The following is a 23,980-nucleotide window of genomic DNA, read 5'->3' on the forward strand; positions in this document are numbered from 1 at the left end:
ATCCTGCTGACCAATTCTCCAGACACTACTTCCACATCAGTGCTGCATCCATGGCATCTCGACACGGCATCCCAAACACTCCTTGGATGCTGGTCCCCTCAAGCCTATCATTCCTACATCCACTCTGACAACAGCCCACAACATGCTCATCTCTTAGAACCTGCATTAACTCAAGCAGTTCTCCAGTTCCTGCCTCAGTTTACAGACACCATCCACCTCACACATAGAATCCTACCTAATCAGCCAAAAGAGGATTGGCTCCTCAGCTAAGCCTGCTTCCTCTTAAGGTTTTCTTCCTTCAAGGGAGTTATTTTCCTTGACAGCGTCGCTTCTGTTTGCTCTCCTGGGGTTTAAGGTTGGGTAACTCCCATGGGCATCTCATCCATATGCCTGTACTACCTCAACTATATCGCCAACCATTCAGCACCTGCAGTCCAGAACAGCTCAATTCCTCTCCAGAGTCAGACTAACTTGGAGTTTTCTTTTTAGGGATTGCCATCACCACAGCAGCATAACTACCATGGCCTGACCATGTCTACCTAAGACTCCAATCTCTAGATTCCACCCCCTGGATCCTTCATCTGCAGCCCTCTGCTTCATCTGGTCCATTCTCATCCTCATTCTCACATCCATTCGATATCCTCAATAAAAATTCTAAACCCATTTCGAAGTCTGGTCCTTAACTCGTGAAATTCCAGTTTTGACCAATGAAACCTTGTACAAGATCACTTTTTCTACAAGACTTGTCAATTAATACAGTATTGCCCGTCTCTCTGCTTGGAATTAATCAGCTTAGTGTATCAATTAAATTTATGGATTATATGGTTATATACAAATCAGGTATTTCAGCAATGGTAGTACAGGGTGACTTTCCACTTTGTCCTATTGAGGCACACTGGCAGATGGAGAATTATGTACTATTTACAGACATATGATTTCGTTTTACCTTCCAACATTTATAAACTGATACATTTGAGGTAAAAATATAGTGTTCAGCAGTTGTCAAACTACATATGTTAACTAGGCACTACATAACTTTGGTTCAGTAGTTTTCAGATTTGAGTGGTTAGATGAAGTTAATTGTACTAGCAAATTAAAAGAAAATAATAATGAAAGTGAATATCGCATTTTGAAAAGCAGATACTCATATCGAATATGTATCCAAATTAAGAGTGATTTGGTGCAGTGAACAAGTGAACGTGTAAATGTAGTTACTCAGTCAACTGAATGTGCTTAGTTTTTAAACATCATCCATTTTGAGTTTCTGTTTAGACTGCTGTGCTTAGTGAAAATGCACCACATACTTGTGAAAATTGCATGAAAGTGATTGAAACAATTGTAATACAATTAAATACGATGCATTTTCTTGCTAATGAGAGTAGCTTTTCTAAAAGAAGCAGTCTAGAAGGGTTCTAAAACCATTCTCACTGGTAAGCTTAATAGAAAAAGCCCTGGATCCACTTACTTTACAATAAAAGACTGAACTTATTTTGTACTCAATGTTTTCAAAGCAGAAGACCTGCAAAATTAAATGATGGATTAACTTAATTTTTTCTGTGAGGGAACTTCTTGTTTGGACCCCCCAAAAAAATATGCTACACAGAGGTCTTCTCAGTTGCAAAAAGTTGGACCTAGACCCGGATCCAATTGGACCAGAGTGACAAGGTTTATCAGACGTTTCTCTTCTGGTTAACGAACAGAGTTTTATATGTTGGCTAGACCATCTATAAGTCAATAAATGCACCTTATTAGCGTAAAATGTATATGCTTTAGGCTATGCAGAGCTGTAGTTGGGTCCACCACTGGTAGCTACATACACCCGAGAAACGATACAATCAGGAATTTTGGACCTAGACCCTCTCAGGTAGTCGACTTTGGGAGACCTGTGAAGACCTGCTACAGTAGACCTACTCCACTACAATAGACTCAAACACTTCATGACGAGGTTGCACAAATGGGTAGCTAGATTTAATAAAATGCTTCATAACGTACAGATTAGAATGAACAATAAATTAAATATGTAAAACAGGTTATAAGTGAAGACATCCAAACACAGCAGTTTTCATTTGCCTTGATTTAGTTTAATCAAATTCACATCTCACAATAAACACCGGTAATGTACCCCCTTTCTCTACAGTTATAAATATACTAGACACTCCTTGAATGCAGCGATGCAAATTGAATCAGGTTCTATGACTAAACGATGAAAGCTTGAGCTGAAATTCCATAGAGCCATTTGGATAAACCATAAAACCAACTGGACCTAAAAAACATCAACCTAAGCTATAAACAAAACATGACATACAGTAGAAGATTGAAGAGGGCGCTGCAGTGGATAGCTTCTGTGTTAGGGTTCCTGACCATTTCTGCTTCTGCATTTTTGGGAAGGGGCCATAAGGAAGCGTTTCACTGTTAGTCTACACCTGTTGTTTACAAAGCATGTGACAATTGTATTTCATTATACCTGTCACAAAGGATAGAATCTCCACAAATTCCGATTAATGCAATAATTCCTCTCACACCAGCATCACCGGTGGTTTGGCCTGTGGTCTTTATTTGGTAAGGTGACACAATGACAATGTGGAAAATAAGGTGTACAGTCACCTATCTTACTGTTAATATTAATGATGTAGGGTTACCTGCTTAGGATTCGACTTAGGCCTGACTGGTGATAGAAACATGGCACCATTATTTTTGTCTGGTTATTCTATCATTTGCCAAAACTATTTCATTAAACAAAGATAATTGTCACTGTTTCTCAGGGAGTTCTTGTTGTGATTCCAATGTAAAGTAGTAAAGATTGACTAAATTCCATGAGCAGAACAGGAGGATAGGAGTGTTTTCTGTCCAGCATGAGTCAGTGTAGGATAGAACCATCAGTTTTTGTAGGGGGGGGGGGGTGACATCAGGCTCTAGCGTCAGTTCTGACTCTGTTCCATAGATAAATTGGATTCTGTACTGTGAATGACAAAAGGTTACGTTAAGATTTACAACCCTTGCGTGAAACTGGTACAGCCCAGGACTACACATAGGCTTCAGACCATTTATTCATACTTCCTGACCAGTATACTCTTTCTATTTTCACGTTGCTTTGCTTAAAGGGAATTGAGAGAAAGTTGGTTCCTGTTCTTTTTCTATATTGTTCTACATCAAATAGACAGATTCCACCTAATTAGACAAAATCCTCCTCTCACACAGAGTAAATTGTTTTTTAAATCCCCAGACACTGCCCTGAAAATGACCTATTCTAAAAGCAGTACCATTGTCATTTTCAGGCCAAGCACAACAGCTACGGGATAACTTCAAGGTCACTTTCAGAAAGCACCTGTCCAGGGCTATGGAACACCCCTACCAACACACAGAACAGATGAGCAACACACAGAACAGATGAGCAACACACACGTAGAGCACAACGACCAATTCAGCTTTTCAAAAAGTCTGAAACAACATGTTGTCAACTAATTTGTGGCAATTTTTCACAGTATTGTGTGGGCTATTGTGTGGACCCAAACAAGGATTGTATGCACTAGGGGTGGGCATACACTTCATATAGCACAGTGGTCTGCTGCCATCTTGAGGATATTTGACATAACACATTTTATGAGGACAAAGGCATTTTAGGGCCCTGTGTTTTGGTTAATCATGTCACATGACCTGGATTTGAATCTTTATTATAATAAGCCTTTTCCAGAAAAAAGAATTAGACTTAAATTAAAGCAATTCTCTGAGGATGGTTTTGGACCATCTGACAAAAATGAAAGGGGACATTTGATGAAAAAAGGTTCAAATCCAGGTCAAGTAACATGACTAACCAAAAAAACAGGAACTATTGTCGTATCATAAGGCATAATGAACAAAAGCCTTACAATCCAACCTCCATTATCCTATTGTTGCACAAATCTGCTACTTACACATCCCTGTTCCGCATGTGGTTGTTGTCCTCCAGTATAGGTGGAATGCTCTCTTCATCCTCAGGTAACTGAGGGCAGAAATCAACATTTGATTCGAACTTCCAAAAGCATGTAAAAAAAGAGGTAAATAGTTTCCACTGCTATATCCTTCCTTAGCCTCTACAAACCAAAGACCATTTAGTCATAATAACCAAACCTCCTCAGACTGGAAACAAGCTAATAGCTAAATATTGGTATTAACCATTCCATGAAGGACGTGACAGTATTAGGGAAACAGTTTAGGGAAAATATATATATATACTGCCCTTTAACAATGACACATTGTTTTGATTCAAATTCTCAACAAAAAAAATGCTCAGAAATCACCTTCAGAAAGATCGGTCGAAAATGACTTCAGTCTTCATGCTATGAATGCATTTGGACTTTAATGGTTTAGGACAGTATCTCACCTCCCAGTAGAGTTCATCGTCAAAGCAGTTGTCATCAGGAGCATCCCCCCAGATAGGCATCCTCAGGATACAGCCTAGGGACAAACAGCATCCTCACCACGGAGTACATACAGCAGTTATTCAAATACACCACCCCAGCCGCACAATACTACATGAACTAGTCAGCTCCCTCAAAACCTGTCCTCACTAAAACACCCATGAATGTGTCACATTTTGTCTCCCTTATATTTAACCCAAAATGGAGACCATACTTTTTTGTATGAATGTAACATTTATTTTGAGTGGGCAGTGACCTTTCTTTATTCAATATACTTTGTGAGCCTTATTCAAATGTTGCATGATTTCTATTGTTTGCTGTGTTTCTCCTTCCTTTTGTGTTTCCTAATTGATTTATTGTAGACTCCCCTTGGAGACAGGAGTTGGGCCTGATTGACTTAATGAGCTACCACACAACTGAAAAAGGAGCTTTCAGCATCAGTCTGGGCCTGCTGATGGAGGGAGATGGCCATTACTGCTGCTGCCTCCGCCACCACCACTGAAACCTTGATGGGGACCAGCGTCGACCACGCTCACTACCACGCAGATAACGAACGGTAGACCCCTAAATGTGTGGGTCAGGTGGAATACTTCTGTTCAGAATGGATGTTTCCTCTCTATATCTGTGCTGCCAGCACTGTTCTGTGGGCTGGGTGCCGCGAGCAGATGATGACCGAAGGGTGGTGGGGGCAGCCAATCTTGAGGACATCCAGCAGTATGTACTGCATCTTTGGGACTGAGCGTGTGAACCAGATTTTTGTACAGTTAAAAATCTTTGACCTTGCAGTATATTAGCCTTGTTTGTGTGGTGGCCTGGGATCTCAGAACCTGTTTTGATCAGCGCATACAATCTAATCTAGAGACGGTTACATTGTGTCCAACTCACCAACAATGATTCCTCCTCCGACTCCAAAGCAGAGGGCAACACAGAGCCCTGCTGCTTGGTGTCCTCCCTGCCGGCTCGGCACCATGTCTTTCCATTTCCCCGTGAAGTCAAATGTGTTTATCAACCTATTAAAAAAAACATTTACTATATCTGAGGTGGGGGGAAAAAACTATTGGAAGCAGACAAACTGAGCAGACTTCATTGTTGCAGCATTGGATGTGCATAATGATATGCCATAACTCACCCCGCCTTGCCATAGACCTCTTCACTGGCGGCTGCTGCAGTGACGGCGCCCACAATGCCCCCTATGACCCCAGGCATGGCGTGGAGGTTGTGGATGCCACACGTGTCCTGGATCTTCAGATACTTCTCCATGAATGGCTGAGGGAACAGACACATACATGCCCACTAATCAAATAGGAGTACCCCAGTCAGTAGTCACTACTATACTAGCCTCTAACTAGCAATTACACTTCTTCACTGCATTCGGTAGGCACATTTCGTGGAAAGTTGCAAATAAATCTGATGAACAAAGCTGATGTGACTCCATATTCTACATTACCGTGATATAGATGTAGCCCAGGGTGGAGATGATGCCACAGCAGAATCCTATGATCAGAGACCCATAAGGCATTAGCATGAACTCTGCTGCCGTACCCACGGCAACACCCCCTGCCAGCGTGGAGTTCTGGATGTGAACCTGGAACACAGGAACAGAACGGTTGGCCAATAGTTTGAGTGGAGATGTATGATAAAAAGGAAACGTGTATGGCCATTACGCCAATGACCATAGGAGTTGGCAAGACAGCCCAAACAGATCTGGAACCAGGACAATGTATGTAAGGCACACCATATGGCCAATTACCATGTCCAGCTTGCCAGTCTTCTGGGAGAGACTGGAGATGGCTACGGTGGTGAGGACAGTGGAGGCCAGGGCCAGGTAGGTGTTGATGGCCGCTCGATGTTGCCCATCCCCGTGGTCCGTGATGGCTGAGTTAAAACTAGGCCAGAACATCCACAGGAACAGGGTTCCTACGGGACAGGGGTGGATCCATGGTAGTACAGTTGCATATATACCAGTATGGAAAATGTGCAAAGAGTCAACTATTGTGAATCCGACTCACCGATCATGGCAAAGACGTCTGAGTGATAGACAGAGCCATTCAGACGCTTGCTCTGGTCCAGGTTGGGCCGGTACAGCATCCACGAGATGGACAAACCATAATAAGCCCCGAATGTGTGGATCACCATAGAGCCGCCAGCATCCCTGGCCTGTGGAGAATGATATACAGTAAACCAGCCACCTTATTCGTATATGTGGATATCAACATCTATTCCACAAAACCCTATTGTAACAGTAAATGTATTCAGAAAATCAATCAAGCACAGACCTTGATACAGCATCACTGTGGGCCATTTGTGAGAACCATGTATGCAGGACTTAATATTAAAGCCTTCATTTACTAAAGACTTACATGTATGAGGTTGAGGATGATGAACTCATCCACAGCATACAGAGTAATTCCAAACAGTGTCATCACCATCAGCTGGACTGGGCTCAACTTGCCTAGCACCGCCCCATACGCTATTAGGCAGCTGGCTACACAGAAATCTGCATTGATCAGACTGAGAAGGAAGGAACCAGAGCAGGATTACAATGTATAGTGAGTGGGTCAGTGTCAGCCTGGTACCATATCATTTTTTGCTGACTTGCCAACTCATTTGGTCATTGTAACACAGCAAAAGCAGATCTGGAACCAGGCTAGGTTAGTACAGTGCATTCAGAATGTATTCAGACCCCTTGACATTTTGTTACGTTACAACTTTATTCTAAAATGGATTTTTCCTCAATCTATACACAATACAATATAATTAATTATTTTCTACATTGTAGAACAATAGTGAAGACAGCAAACATATGAAATAACACATGGAATCAAAATATATTTTATATTTGCAATTATTCAAAGTAGCCAACCTTTGCCTTGACGACAGCTTTACACACTTTTGGGAATGTTAATGTTGTATAGTTTTGGAAAGGTCTGGAACTTACCTTTCTGGTATTTTTTTTAAATAAATTGCTGAGGTGTACTCACGTTTGAGGACACAAGCTCAAGTACGTAGTACAAATACAATGAAAATATGACAAATCTAATATTTTTGTGAGGGGCAATAGGGCTTGAAATGACTGAAATGATTTCTAAATATAGTAACAATAATAAACATAAACAACTTACTATAAGATTTAACATTGCTTATAACTGTAAAATAAATATGATCATACTTACAAGGTGCTTGAGTACAGAGCCAAAACAACAAAAAATGTGTCACTGTCCCAATATTTTTGGAGCTTACTGTGACTCTGTACACCTCACAACACCGAGTACACCTTTCCTGCAGTCAAATGACCTAGTGGTCTCATGGGTGGAATGTTAGATTTCTCTTAAGTCTATAATTAATACTCTTTTATTTTTCTTTATGCCGAAAATACAGTGTTTCTATGTCAAACAGTTTTGTTATATTTCAGTCTTATGTAATGTATATAAAGTGTAATATTGGCATGCAAACTCAAAATTGAATACATTTAAACTCAATATCTGACATGGTGCAGGTGTCTTCTTTTTTTAAAGCCGATAACCATGTGTGTGAGGTGAATACTTCAATTTCAAAGTAGATTTGTTTAAGACTACCAAGAAACATTGTGTGACCCTTATTTAGCCCACTGCTGTAAAAGGTTTTAAGGTGCTCGATTCAATCCGTAGCACTGAAGTTTGGCTTTACAGCATGATAAAAATGTAAAGGCAATGCATTCACGCAAACTGCATTAACGCTAAATGCTTTATATGTAGGCTCAATTGTAAATTACCTTTAAATTTCAACTCTTCAGCACTGCGGATTGAATAGAGCCCTTAATTTGCATCTTACTTTATAACAATTTGTTCTGCTAGGATACGAAACGGCTGTTATGGCATTAGCATTATGGCATTAGCGTTAAGGCATAGGCATTATGGCATTAGCGTTATGGCATTAGCGTGGGAATTATTATGGCATTAGAGTTATGGCATTAGCGTTAAGGCATTAGCGTTATGGCATTAGCGTGGGAATTATTATGGCATTAGCGTTAAGGCATTAGCGTTATGGCATTAGCGTGGGAATTATTATGGCATTAGAGTGCTCAGTGAAAAGGGCACCCTACCTCCCGAAACCACAGTTGACTTAAAATTCTTACATTCATAGTTCATTATCTAATGTTCCTGTAATCAAATTTCAACAGCGTAGGCCTTTATTTTCTGTCAAATCACACTCATCCCTGCAAGTTTACAGCCTACTGCTCAAAGAGAGGGCAAAGAGGGGCGGGCTATCAGCTGATCATAGCTGATGTAGATTATGTAAATCAGCTAGTTAGTTAGACAGCTAGTTAGCTATGCTGTTGAAACAATCTAACTGGTCTTTAACTGTGATTGTTTTTTGTTCTGCTTCCCTATTCCTAACCGTGAGAAGACATATGCAACTCAAAAGGTAGCCCCTACTACACTACCTTTCGGGCACCTGTAGCTTCTGCCTGCAGGACAAGTGCAGTCGGGATGGACTCGAGTGGGGGAGGAGGATTGGGAATTTTCCAAGATTCAATCATGAGAAATTAGCTAGTTTGATGGGCAATTCATTTCAATAACAAGAGTGAAAATATACTAAAAGTTAAATAAAAATTTGGGCACTTTTCTCATATGAGGGCAAAAGGGCGGGTGCTCTGGCACCCTTAGACATTTATCTGTCCACGTGCACAGGCACAGAGGCATACACGGGTACACAGGGGTGCATGTTTGATTCCACACACACGTCACACAGACATGCACCCACACATATCATATCTGTTTACACAAGATTGGAGAAACTTCAGCAGAATCATAAATGCATGATTAGCACTAATATGTATTTTGTTTGCCCTCCCATTACTGTGTACAGACTGTACATCTCACAAGTCAAGAGGATCAACGGTAACAGGTGATACATACAGTGCCTGCAGAAATTACTCACACCACTTGACTTTTTCCACATTTTGATGTTACAGCCTGAATTAAAAATGGATTCAATATATTTTATTTCCCACTGGTCTACACACAATACCCCATATGGTCAAAGGTGAATACTGTGTTTAGACATTTTTACGAATCTATTAAAAATGAAAACCTGAAATGTCTTGAGTCAATAATTATGTTATGGCAAGTCTAAATTAATTCAGGAGAAACATTTTTCTTAACAAGTTACATAATAGGTTGCATGGACTCACTCATGTTTACCATGATTCTTTGAATGACTACTTCATCTCTGTACCTCATACAGACCTCTGTAAGGTCCCTCGGTCGAGCAGTGAATTTCAAACACAGATTCAACCACAAAGACAAGTAAGGTTTTCCAATGCCTGGCAAAGAAGGGTACCTATTGGTAGATGGGTAAAAAATAAAAGAGGCAGACAACTGCTGAACACAAGTACTCAGACTGCGTAAAAGCGCTGCTTTCGACAGTCTGGGCGGTCAAACACTTCACCAGTCATGTCGGTGGACAAAAGGTGATCATAGAAACATGTCACCAGCCTGTGGCTTTTCTGAAAAGCCAACGAATCAGTGACGGTGCTGTACACAACAGCATAATAGCGACTTGACTGATGACGCTGCAGAGCCATGATGTAGTAGTCAACTACGCAAAAGGGTCAAAGGGTCAAACGAAGGGTCAAACCTGCCTTTGGGTGAGGCTTTGGCGGTGTGTCAAAGGTGTGGTGATGATGAAACCGACTTCACACCACCCCCGGTGATGTAGCTCCGCCATTGCCTTCGAACCATCACTACTTCGAAGAGAACGTATCTTGGCATGCCGATGGCATTTGCGGATGGATGTTCTTACCGCCATCTAGACCATTTGCAAGCTGGTGTGGGATTGGTATGGCACAATGACAAGCCAGTTCTCAGAAGTAGGCGTGCTTATCACACTGCAAATGGCAGTGAAACACGACTTGTCAAAACTTGCAATCTGCACCGACTCAGACTATGCCAGACTCACCTTCTTATGCCACTTACTGTTTTGGAAACAAAAACACATGACCACTTCAAGTGGCAAAGAAGTGAAAAACAAAGATCTCATTCTAGCTTGCGATGACCTCATCACCAAAGACAACCTGGAAGATTGGAAGAAAGTCAAGGGACACTCCAAATCACCTTGTCATGAACAAACTTGGCAACGACCATACCGACAGCAGGGCGAAATCTGGTGCAATTCACGTCACCCCTTGGGTGTTCGATGCCCGAGACGCAAAACCACCGAGGCGGCCATGGTATCTGCAGTAACGCACAGCCATGTAGCATCGCGGAAAACGTCTTCGCACTAACATAATGTGTTGCCAACTCATTCATTCCTGAATGGTGACCTGGTAGCAATGCAAAACCAAGATGGGTCCCTCAGACTTTGAAGGCTTTCCTGTCTGATCCTGTCAATCACCCAGTGTCCGAATTGGTTTTGGCAGGTTCACACGACTTTCGTTCGCAGAATGCAACTAAACATAAACTCACACTCACACTTGACCTACTGGTTTATGTTTCAGAAACCGACGCCACATGAAGATGGATGGTTCCTAAAACACAGAGGGGGATAATGATAGCTCATGCCCACAACGAGTCAATGTGGAAGCCATAGGGGGGTCAAGGCTACATGTGAAACATTGCGACAGATGGCCCACTGGCGTCACATGGAACAAGAAGTGGCACAATATGTGAGGGGGTGTCTAGTTTGCTGCCAGTTTCAACCCTCTAAGCCACTTCACAGAGCACCCCTGCAACGCAAGCATGTGTCTTACCCCTGGAGCTCGATCCACAACGACTGGATCGGCCCAGTTGCCAGGTCGGGCAAGAGGCAACAAGTATTTCCACACAGTGACTTGCTCATTCACAAGTGGGTGGAGTGCCTGCCCGCAACCAATGACACAGCGGAAACCAAGGCCATTCTTTTGCTCAACCACGTTTTCAGTCTTTTCGGCCTGCCAGGAGTAACCATGGACAGCGACAGAGGAACCCACTTTTCGGCAGCTTTAATGACCAAACTATGGCGGCTCCTGGGAGTCGAAGCTAAACTCCACATCGCGTACCACCCCAGGAGCTCCGGCAGGGTAGAAAGGAGCAGTCAGACAATCGTCAGAATCCTGAGGAAATATGTGGCAGCCAACCACAAAGATTGGGACCTCAAACCCCCATTGGTACTGATGGCGAGAAGAGCCTCACGCAACAGGTCTTTGGGAATAACACAATTCGAGATGATGACAGGCCGGCAAATGACACTTCCACTGCACCTCCTGTACCAATCGGGAGATGTCGCCGCAGACATGGCATACACGGCTCATCAATATGTGACGGACTTGCGAAACCACCTCCAGACTACCTTTGCGTATACTCAAAGAAAGTTGGAGAGAAGTACAGAAGGTGACAAAACCTATTATGACAAAAAGGCCTCACACCGGTTGTTCGAGGACAAGGTGTGGTACTACATATACACCAAACCCGCGGGCGTTGCAACAAAGTTCCTGCCCCACTGGACGGGGCCACACGAGATTGTGGTGAAGCTGTCACCTGTAGCTTATCAAATCAGAACCATCAAAGGTTGACAAAACACAATGTTAAAGTGGGTCCACAGGAACCAAATCAAGTTGTACACTCGCCCCATGGGAATAGAAGGGGTGCAAGCCAGCACCGAATAGACAGAAACCTAGCAAGTCGAAGGCACTAAGAAAATTCTTAAGTACAGTGCCTTGCAAAAGTATTCATCCCCCTTGGCATTTTTGCTATTTTTTTGCATTGCAACCTGTAATTTAAGTAGATTTTTATTTGAATTTCATGTAATGGACATACACAAAATAGTCCAAATTGGTGAAGTGAAATGAAAATAATTACTTCTTCTTCGATATAGGGGGCGCTCTTTTAATTTTTGGATAAAAAAACGTTCCCGTTTTAAACAAGATATTTTGTCACGAAAAGATGCTCGACTATGCATATAATTGACAGCTTTGGAAGAAAACACTCTGACGTTTCCAAAACTGCAAAGATATTATCTGTGAGTGCCACAGAACTGATGCTACAGGCGAAACCAAGATGACATTTCAAACAGGAAATGCCCCAGATTTTGAAGTCGCTGTGTTCCAATGTCTCCTTATATGGCTGTGAATGTGCCAGGAATGAGCTTACACTTTCTGTCGTTTCCCCAAGGTGTCTGCAGCATTGTGACGTATTTGTAGGCATATCTTTGGAAGATTGACCATTTTACACTACATCTACCAGGTGCTCGCTTGGTGTCCTCTGTCGCAATTATTGCGTAATCTCCAGCTGCGTGTATTTTTCCATTTGCTTCCGAGGAGAAACCCAACTGCCACGAATGATTTATCATCGAATAGATATGTGAAAAACACCTTGAGGATTGATTCTAAACAACGTTTGCCATGTTTCTGTCGATATTATGGAGTTAATTTGGAAAAATGTTTGGCGTTGTAATGACGTTGTAATAATTTCACCTGCGGCTTATTTGAGTTGGCCCGGGATTGGACCTTCCAGGCAGTTAAGCATGCCCAGATAGACACTGCCCATATGTTGGCCCAGCTCCAACAGTTCACAGTCACCCAGTCAGAACTAGCAGTGCCCAGGCGAGAAAAAACGATTAGTCCGGGCGCTACTCTCGATAGGTGCAGCCGTAGGGTCACTATTTGCCCTAGGTACCACTAAAGTCAACGCAGTCAGTCTAGCCACAGTCAAGCGAAATGTTAGGGAGATTACTGAAGAGATGCTACTTATCCAGCAACAGATGAAAGCACAGGCACTCAGGTTGCAACATGTGGGAAAGTCTCTCCATGACACTATTCTGGTGGTAAACACACATGCCACTCTCCTGAACAAAACCCTCCAATATTTAGGAAAGCTAGTAGAGGTCAGGAACCATGACTTTGCCCATGTCCAATTGGTTCGAATGTTATTGGAGGATTTTCTCTGTGAAGTTTAGCAGTTCTACGGACCACTTGGCCATGAATAGAATCCCCTCGTATCTAGTGCCCCTCTCAATGGTGTACGACATATTGACCTCAGCTACTACAACCATGGTAAGGCTGTTACAGTCACATTTGGCCTATAGTCTGGGGATGTGATCGTAAGGAAGTGGGATTTTTACTGACGCTGCCGGTTGTTGAATTGGAGAATATCTATAGATTGAAAACGATTCTAAATGTAGGATTTTGCCGTGACAGAACCCACATGAAAATTGCCACACCCCCAGACATAGCTTATCAGGAAAACAATACAGATTTATATCTCACCCCTAACCTGTTAATGTGTACTCTAACCAAAGACGTCCACTACCTCAGTCCAAGCAAACCGTTCGTCAGGGATAACACTGAGCATCTTTGTGGTCTGAAGCCTATCATCAGCGAAGAACGCTGTAGACCCAAAATAACCAAACAAGGGATGGGGCCACCACCACACAAGTGGAGGTGGTACGGAATCAATGGTTGGTTAACACACCGTTCGCGTCCACCACTATGACTTACGAACGCCATGACTCAACCACCCAAAGTTTTTTCATTCAGGGTGCCATTTTTCCAAATGCCTTAACTACCCACCTTCAAGTAGGATCGCCCTAGATATGGCATTAGAGTCAATGCCATGATAGACCTTGGACATATTTTGAACATAGTCCATATTAGGTGATTAAGGTGTGATAGCTCTATTTTCTATATCTCTTGTTTTTGTTTTTATTCATTTTATTGAATTTCCTTTGAAGTGATAGAGCCATAAACAACTTCCCCATACAACCACCAGTTAAAGCCACAACGCCGCTCATTTGGGGAAGAAATGTAATGATCTATTGCCTGAGTGTTTTGCGTTATTAACTTCTGGCCAAGTTACTGCCTAGATCCACTAGCAGGGACAACTGGACAACGGGCCAGAACACAGAGCCACTGCTGGACCTCCCATATCCATTCTAGTGGTGATCTGCAGCGTGCAGAAATCCTACCAGGGTAAACCACCGGGGGGTTTGCTACGATGATCCACAAACCAGGACATTGGATGGTCATTCTTATGGTGGATTGCAACATGCAGAATCCTTCTAAGTTTAACCCACCAGAGGGGGACTGTCATGACTGGCCTGTTCAGGTCAGGTTACCATGGGCCACACTCCTACAGATTATATATCTCACACCCACCAGAGGAGGAGAGATAGAGAGGTATGGAGGTGGGGGTGTTTTATGACACCTCACGCCCATTGCAAATCTTAATAAAGACAGCAGTCCCTTTGTCCTCTCACTGTGGAGGAATGGAATGTATGTTGGGCCTATGGAGAACCTACCTCAGAACAAAATGGTGGTGATGACGATAGATGGAATATTAAAATGAATGTCGTTTTTGTTATGTTATTAAAAGTTAAATGATGACGTTATAATGAAAACATTGTAACTTGAAAACTTTTCACAATATGTAACCTGATGTTTTCATACTGTACGTTGTGTGGAAAATGTCCAGATTAAATAGAATGTTTTTGTAAAGATAAAATGTGAAGTTAGTTGTCTAAATTGGATCTGAGTAAAATCCAGCACTTGCCTCGTAACTAGCGACGCCCAAAGAACTTGCCATAAATTCGGAAACGCCCCTTTCTGACCCGAGGGTATAAAACATATGAGTTAAGAAGAAACATAGTAGACTAGGTGACCACGAGCTGCAGCCAAGGTCCGAGGTAGTCACAAACCCAAAACGCAACACAGGGTTGAAGAAGACAAAGGAACCTTTGAACAATCTCAAGCAGGACCACCCGATTACCACTTTCCAAGGAATTGTGTTTCTACACTGCTTTCATTCATACACTGGATCCCTGAGTTACACGGCTGACCGTACTCAGAAGACCCCCTTTCAGGACAAGGGCGAGGAAACAGACCACAACAGAGAGGGTTAGTGGTCTGTTTCCTCGCCCTTGTTCTGAAAGGGGGTCTTCTGAGTACGGTCAGCCGTGTAGCTCAGGGATCCAGTGTATGAATGAAAGCAGTGGAAAGGACACAGACATCGTGTGGACAATCAGAGAGTTACACCCAGTGACAACAGAGGTGCCGCCATCAGAGGAGAAGGAGGAACTCAGTCCTCGAGGAGATACCCCATCAGAGACCTTCGTCACGTAATTACATCACTATATTCTGACCCATAAGAGCGGCAGCTCGGGGCAAGGTTGGGGTTAAACTAAGAATAGTTTACAAATGTACCTAAGTGTGTTCTTCTCTCGCGCACTCTGTCTATCTCTCTCATTTTAAATCCCCATTTTGTGTAACACGTGTCATATTGTTTTGGCCCGCTTGGGATCTGTTTCATTGTACTACATTCTAGTCAATAGCCAAGACTGTGTGTTTGTGTATGTGTATCTTATATTATCATTGTAGCTTGTTAGTAAATAAATAATCAACTCAATTTGTGTGGTATGGACTTATTTAGTGGGACTCGGGTTAATGCAGATTCACGGATTATGCAACGTTCAGGATGAGACTGTAGAGGAAATTAATTCATTAGTGACGGTTGTAAAATCGATATTCTGATATTCTTTGAGTTCATTTGGGAAATAGAAACTCAAGAAAACCACATTTTCCCATGGTGCCCCAGGTTACTGAGTTAATAATTACTTGATTAATTTAATCACGTAATTATAAACAGTTAATCGTTTGATGAACAGCAGTTGTCACATTAATCAATACAACGTCACGACAGTGCGTCTACAAAGTATTTACTCGGGGGTGTGAATGCTTATGTCAATGAGATATTTCTGCATTTCATTTTCAATCATTTGTAAACATTTCTAAAAAACATGTTTTCACTTTGTCGTTGTGGGGTATTGTGTATAGATTGGTGAGAATTGAATTCAGGCTGTAACACAACAACATGTGGAATAAGTCAATGGGTATGAATACTTTCTGAGAACACTGTATGATAGATTTTCACACACAGACTGGTCCCACTACTTCTCCTCCGTCTTTAGGACAGCTGTTTTTAGTCAAGACTTTCGTGTTTTTAAGGTAAAATGTTTTTGTTGCACTGTATGTGTGTTTATAGTTTTGTTTAATGTTGTGTTAGTGTATGTAAGTTGTTCTGTCTGAAACGTTGTTCCCAATGCTGCTATTGGATCAGGTCTCTCTTGGAAAAGAGATGCTATCTCAATGAGAAAAACCTGTATAAATAAAGGTCAAATATATATATATATATTTTTAATATGATCTTTCTGGCACTCACACTCACATGATCCTTTTCCATTAACATATGTTATTCTATGGATTGATTTCAATGACGTAGGTCTAAATTCTGAATGACTGACTCATTCACATATGACTCATTCATGCTAAAGTTATACATACTACAGTCAGTGAATGGTCAGCCAGAAGAGCTCTATACATTGATGTTGAATGGGGTGAGTTTGTTAAAAAAAATGATATCAATCCATACAATATTGTATGGATTGATATCATTCATTGCGCTGAAAAAAGGGATGCTTTAACTAGTTCTATATAATTATTTTTAAACCCACATCACTTTCACCTATCAAATCAGATACTAATATTCACTGATCTCAATAGACCAAGAAAACGAATTTAACACTGTTAGACAAGAGCCGTCAAACTTTAACCTCTCCATGCTGATCTTGATCTTTCCGTCCATGAGGTCCAGAGATTGGAACCAGCCCTGCATCAGCAGCGCCCACTGAAGGCCGAAGGCAGCGATGAGGAAGTTGAAGCCCACGGCGCTAAAGCTGTAGCGCTTCAGGAAGGTCATGAGGAAACCGAAGCCCACAAAGATCATCACATGGACGTCCTGGAAACCTGAGAGAGATGGGGGGGGGGGGGGGGTAGAAAGGAGTAAGAAGCGCAGATCAATACTGTCATGGAAGTGAGAGGGTTCCATATCAATCAAAGTTCAACCAAGACGATAAATGGGTCTTTGATCAAACATATCCATCCTCTAATTAAATCAGACTATGTTGACAAAATGTCTGATGAATACATTCATGCTGTCTGGAACTATTTTAGAAAAAAATGCACAACCTGCCTATTACCTGACCCACAGCCATAATCTGGTGGTGATGTAGGTACAGGGTTATCCTCTTATATCACAATACCGAGCAGAAGACAGGACCTTTTTGCATGTGTATCTCCATTGCAAACACGGAAATTGAAGTAGCTAAAGTAGTGCAGGTGATTGTGATTGCGATGAAATGCTTTCATCAGTGTTAATCTGCTCTGCCTCTACAGGATAGAGACTCCCGCCAGTCTGGGCCAACACAACAGTCTGTCTGGGCCCCTACGTGTTTTTTACATGGCAACAAATAGTCCTGCCAGTACATTCATGGCTCATGTCCGCAAACAAGTTTAATTGATCAGGGTATTGGATGTAAAAAATGTAAAAGACACATCCTTATAGTCATAATGTCTGTCAGGTGCTGAAGGTACATACTGGTAAAAAACACAATTTTCATTTTTTTTTATGGAGTAGATCAGCTTTAATATTGCAGATAGATTGCTTCATATAAGGAATTTGATGTATAGTGTTTACTTGAACTTTTACTCAAGTATGTTAATTGAGTACATTTTCCACCACTATACTTAAGTATATTTAAAACTTGATACTTTTAGCCTTTTACTCAAGTAGTACTTTACTGGGGGGATAACTCAATATACTTTAAAGTGACTAAAACCAAATCGAAACTGTAAAATCGACCTACATTCACACAGTTGCTGGACCATGTCCAGACAGTCAAGGGGATTGTACAACTGAAGTCCTTTACTGAAATGCGTCTTCCGCATTTTAACCCAACTACTCAAAGAGGTGCAGGGGGATGCCTTAATCGACATCCATGTCTTCGGCAACCGGGGAACACTGGGTTAACTGCCTTTCTGGTTCAGGCAGTTAATGAAAGCTTTGTTCCTTGTCAATTCAGGGATTCTCTCCAGCAACCTTTCGGTTACTGGTCCAACAATCTAACCTCTAGGCTACCTGCCGCTCAGAGGCTGGTGCTCTTGCGTTAGATTCAACATTTAAAATGTATCGGTTTAATTCCGATTTTTATAATTAACCACATGGCAGTGATTTTGAGAAACGAAAAAGGTATTATTGAAATGAAACTGTTCCACAAAAATGTACATATAAAAAGCATAACTGACATGTAGACGGTAGGATAACTTGGGAACTTCCCCAAACTTGAAACTCACGTGCCGCCTTTACTATAACATCTATTTAAAAAATATGTGCAACATAGCAGGTTCATTGAAAAAAAAGTGCCCCCCTATGGAAGTCAAATACCCATCCAACTGATTCGTTCTGACGCCAACCCTGAATAGTAGGTGCTATTTCTGAACAAATTATTAAATGTCAATTTTAATTTAATAAATGCTCAACTATTTAATTGTACATTCAAGCTCAGGTCATTGTAGTGGAGATTTGGAATTGGGCAGCATGAGGCTGGCTATATCACAACCGACTGTGGTTGGGAGTCCCATAGGACAGCGCACAATTGGCCCAACGTCGTTAGGGTTTGACAGGGGTTGACCGGCATTGTAAATAAGAATTTGTTCTTAAATCACTTGCCTGGTTAAATAAAATACTACGCTATGCGTTGTCATTTTTTTTAGTAACATGACAATAAAAAGTGATCCTTTTGTAGAGGAAAAAGACTACCCTAATGACCAACGTTTCTGAATAAAACGACCAAATTGGCAAAGATTTGGTTGGAATATATATTACTATTTTGTTTCACAACTGGTTGGTGATGAAATAGAATGTAAATATATATTTTTTAAAGAAAACATAGTTTACGGAAATGTAAAAGCAACCGAGCATATAATTTTGGGTCACTTACTTGGGTATCTGAAATAGAAGTCGTTCTCAATGTCACTGGAAATGTTTTGAAATTTTCTATACTCTGCCCAATGTGCGTCGGATTCTTGGTCATAACGGATAAAAATGCCGAATAAGATGATCATGACAATTTGCCATACGAAACACACTGCTGGAAGACTAATTCGGACGTTGGTATTTTTCGGCCGGTCACAGCATTGCCTAAAGCTTTGTCTACAACCCATTCTGGTATCGCCACAATGGTCCAGTTGCCTTAGTGCCCTGTGGATAAAGACGGGCAAATATGTTGTACAGTAGTAGCCTAGTGTGTAAGCGATAATGGCAGCAGTTCTAGGGGGCCCACATAATCTCAGATGTGCGAGCAGGGAGGAGGGCGCATAGGGTGTTGGCGGAGGTGTGTCCGCTTGGAATCTTCTGAGTCCACGCTCCCCGCCTCTCGAGGTAAACATGAACATTATTTTTTTCTCACGTAGCTTCTTTTCAGGACACCCCAAAATACTGCAGAAAATGTATACATACTAAGATTCATGTCACAGTCTCCTCTCCTACATAATCACGAAGAAAAAGATTAGACAGTTATGTAGAATATAATAAAATAAGATAGGGTCCCCTGCACACCTTGTGTTTCCCCCTTGCCCCTGGATGACCAGCTAATATTTGTTTGCTGTCATTGAATTTACGGGGAAGGTGGAGGCAATGACAGCGTGGCAGTCAGACAGTCAATTTTGTATTTACATTTGGTTGAGTTGTCAACTAACGTGAATTCAACCTGAAATCAACAAAACATTTCACAATTTCGTTGGATTTCCGTTCAAATGTACGTGAAAAAAAGAAGAAATTTCCAGTTGTCCACATTGATTCATTGATTCATCACATTGAATGTTTTGGTTGAAATGAAGTGGAAACAATGTTGATTTAACCAGTTTTGGGCAAAAACAACTTATTTCAATTGGCTCATTCATCCCCCCTCTCCCCTGTAACTATTCCACAGGTCATTGCTGTAAATGAGAATGTGTTCTCATTTAACTGAAGTGGCGAAATAAGGCTACGAAAGAAATATAAAAGAAAGTGGAACCGATGTGTAAAATACATTGGATTTCCAAAGAGTCATCAATGTAGACTGTTGTTTTGAGGGTGAAATCTCAACCACAGGATTATGTCATCATGGTAACTCAATTTCAAAAGAGGCCAACCTTGTATAAAATATGTTTTTGTACCTTTAAAACAAAGTCAGATTTTCAATGTTATATCATCTATCAAAAAACAAACAATAGGCTGTGCAGCACCTCCTACTGGAGGTGTATATGTTAAAAAATGTATAGGTTGGATTCAAGTCTCCATCTCAACCAAAAATACAAGTTAAAGAATAAGACTAAATCTGATCAAACTTTAGTTAAAGTGGAATTTAGTTTTGCTTTGATTCAAATCATATTGACAACACAATGGAAAATCAACTAACTTTTGGCTGTCTTTTTGAGTGGGTGAATATAGGTTGTAATCACATTGAGCAATGTCTCAACCAAATATTACCTCATAATCCACATTGAAATGACGTAGTCAGACAGTCCTGAACTCCCTGAGTATAATCTTTGATTTTAAATCTACAGTTGAAATAGGAAGTTTACATGCACTTAGGTTGGAGTAATTAAAACTTGCTTTTCAACCACTCAACAAATGTTTTGTTAACAAACTAGAGTTTTGGCAAGTCGGTTAGGACATCTAATTTGTGCATGACACAAGTAATTTTTCGAACAATTGCTTACAGACAGATTATTTCACTTATAATTCACTGTATCACAATTCCAGTGGGTCAGAGGTTTACATACACTAACTTGACTGTGCCTTTAAACAGCTTGGAAAATTCCTGAAAATCATGTCATGGCTTTAGAAGCTTCTGATAGACTAATTGACATAATTTGAGATAATTGGAGGTGTACCTGTGGATGTATTTCAAGACCTACCTTAAAACTCAGTGCCTCTTTGCTTGACATCATGGGAAAATCAAAAGAAATCAGACAAGACCTCAGAAAACAAATTGCAGACCTCAAAACGTCTGGTTTATCCTTGGGAGCAATTTCCAAACACCTGAAGGTACCACGTTCATCTGTTCAAACAATAGAATGCAAGTATAAGCCCCATGTGACCACGCAGCCGTCATACCGCTCAGGAAGGAGACGAGTTCTGTCTCCTAGACATGAACGTACTTTGGTGCGAAAAGTGAAAATCAATCCCAGGACAACAGCAAAGGATATTGTGAAGATGCTGGAGGTATCTATATCTACAGTAAAACAAGTTCTATATCGACAAAGCCTGAAAGGCCACTAGGCAAGGAAGGAGCCACTGCTCCAAAACCACCATAAAAAAGCAAGACTACAGTTTGCAGCTGCACATGACAAATATCGTACTTTTTGGAGAAATGTCCTCTGGTCTGATGAAACAAAAATAGAACTGTTTGGCCATAATTACCATCATTATGTTTGGAGGGAAAAGGGGGAGGCTTGCAAGCCGAGGAACACCATCCCAACCGTGAAGCACAGGGGTGGCAGCATCATGCTGTGGGGGTGCTGCAGGAGGGACGGCTGCACTATACAAAACAGATGGCATCATGAGGACGGAAAATTACGTGGATATATTGAAGCAACATTTCAAGACATCAGTCAGGAAGTTAAAGATTGGTTGCAAATGGGTCTTCCAAATGGACAATGACCCCAAGCATACTTCCAAAGTTGTTGCGAAATGGATTAAGGACAACAAAGTCAAGGTATTGGAGTGGCCATCACAAAGCCCTGACCTCAATCCCATAGAACATTTGTGGGGAGAACTGAAAAAGTGTGTGCGAGCATGGAGGCCTACAAACCTGACTCAGTTACACCAGCTCTGTCAGTAGGAATGGGCCAAAATTCACCCAACGTATTGTGGGAAGCTTGTGGAAGGTTACCCGAAACGTTTGACCCAAGTTAAACAATTTAAAGGCAATGCTAACAAATACTAATTGAGTGTATGTAAACTTCTGACCTACGGGGAATGTGATGAAAGAAATAAAAGCTGAAATAAATAATTATCTCTACTATTATTCTGACATTTCACATTCTTAAAATAAAGTGGTGATCCTAACTGACCTAAGACACAGAATTTTTACTAGGATTGAATGCCAGGAATTGTGAAAAACTGAGTTTAAATGTATTTTGCTAAGGTGTATGTAAACCCCCAACTTCAACTGTACTGTACTTTATGTAAGAAGAACACCTATGTTCTGTAGAGCTATTTGTACAGTGCATTCGGAAAGTATTCAGACCGCTTGACTTTTTCCACATTTTGTTACGTTACAGCCTTATTCTAAAATGGATTAAATACATTTTCCCTCATCTATGTATACATAATGACAAAGCAAAAACAGGTTTTTAGACATTTATGTAAATTTATAACAAATAAAAAACAGAAAAACCTTATTTACTTAAGTATTCATACCCTTTGGTATGAGACCCGAAATTGAGCTCAAGTGCATCCTGTTTCCATTGATCATCCCTGAGATGTTTCTACAACTTGATTGGAGTCCACCTGTGGTAAATTCAATTGATTGGACATGATTTGGAAAGGCAAAAACCTGTCTATATAAGGTCCCACAGTTGACAGTGCATGTCAGAGCAAAAACCAAGCTATGAGGTTGAAGGAACTGTCTGTAGAGCAGGATAGTGTCGAGACACAGATCTGGGGAAGGGTACCAAATTATTTCTGCAGCATTGAAGGTCCCCAAGAACACAGTGGCTTCCATCATTCTTAAATGGAAAAAGTTTGGAACCTCCAAGACTCTTCCTAGAGCTGGCCACCCGGCCAAACTGAGCAATCGGGGGAGAAGGGCCTTGGTCAGGGAGGTGACCAAGAACCCTATGGTCACTTTGACAAAGCTCCGGAGTTCGTCTGTGTTGTCATGATGTTGCTCTGTTGGTGAGATTTATGACCCCCCCATAAATACCTTTCCCCCCTCTCTCTCTCTACTCTTCAGAATGGACTCATGGAAAGCCCTTTGTTAACATAGAGAGAGTATGGTAACATCAAAAGGTTTGGAATGGAACAATCTTTATGTAATCCAACCAGTTGAAAATATCCGTTGGTACTTGAAGAATATGATGACAGATCAGTTGGTGTCTAGGACATGATATCTGATGATAGGACGACATAAATTGTATCTTGGAAAGTCTACACATTGTAGTTATCAGATTCACATGGAATTGCTGTGCAATTTAATTATTTAAATGTTTAAATATGAAACTATTTGTGAAAAGATTACATTTAATTTTAGCTTCTATATGAGATAATTGTTTTCATAAGTAAACTATGCCCGCTCAGTGGCCATGCCCAAATGAATAGACATTGGTTGAGAACTATGAAACGCCCTTCTCTCCCACGTGATTAAAGCTCATTGACGAAAGTCTACCTTGTGTTCCCGATGATGTGAGGACTAATGTCCATACATTTAAAAGGGCTAATATTAACTAGAACCTAACAAAATGAACTTGTGTTCCCGACGATGTGAAGACTAGTGTCCATGCATTTAAAAGGGCTAATTTCAATGTGGAGGTCACGATTGACAAGCTGGAAGGATGAATTTCGACTATGGCATGAGCTTAGTATGGCAACTTGGTATGAACTTTGAACTCTTATTCACTAAAGAAGTGCTACATCCTAGACTTCGAGTTATCAGCAGCAGCTGTAACGGTACGTGGTCTAGGAAAGGAGAGACAATTTCTTCAGAACGACAGGGTACTACAAAATATCTGTTCTACCACAGAAACCTTC

The 23,980-nt window shown here is 41.2% G+C and overlaps 1 protein-coding gene across 1 annotated transcript; it reads right to left on the minus strand.

Moving 5' to 3' along the window:
- Positions 1–1,946: 1,946 nt before the first annotated feature.
- LOC118401113 (ammonium transporter Rh type C 1) lies at positions 1,947–19,458 on the minus strand. Its single transcript, XM_035798352.2, has 11 exons — positions 19,185–19,458; positions 16,959–17,151; positions 6,758–6,908; positions 6,407–6,554; positions 6,148–6,314; positions 5,845–5,982; positions 5,527–5,663; positions 5,283–5,407; positions 4,361–4,434; positions 3,912–3,979; positions 1,947–2,958 (listed from the first exon to the last, which is right to left on the minus strand). The coding sequence occupies exons 1-11, from the start codon at positions 19,405–19,407 to the stop codon at positions 2,919–2,921; spliced, it is 1,464 nt and encodes a 487-aa protein (XP_035654245.1). The 5' UTR covers positions 19,408–19,458; the 3' UTR covers positions 1,947–2,918.
- Positions 19,459–23,980: the final 4,522 nt, after the last annotated feature.

The sequence above is a fragment of the Oncorhynchus keta genome, chromosome 22 (assembly GCF_023373465.1).
Source record: "Oncorhynchus keta strain PuntledgeMale-10-30-2019 chromosome 22, Oket_V2, whole genome shotgun sequence".
Taxonomy (NCBI): Eukaryota; Metazoa; Chordata; class Actinopteri; order Salmoniformes; family Salmonidae; genus Oncorhynchus; species Oncorhynchus keta.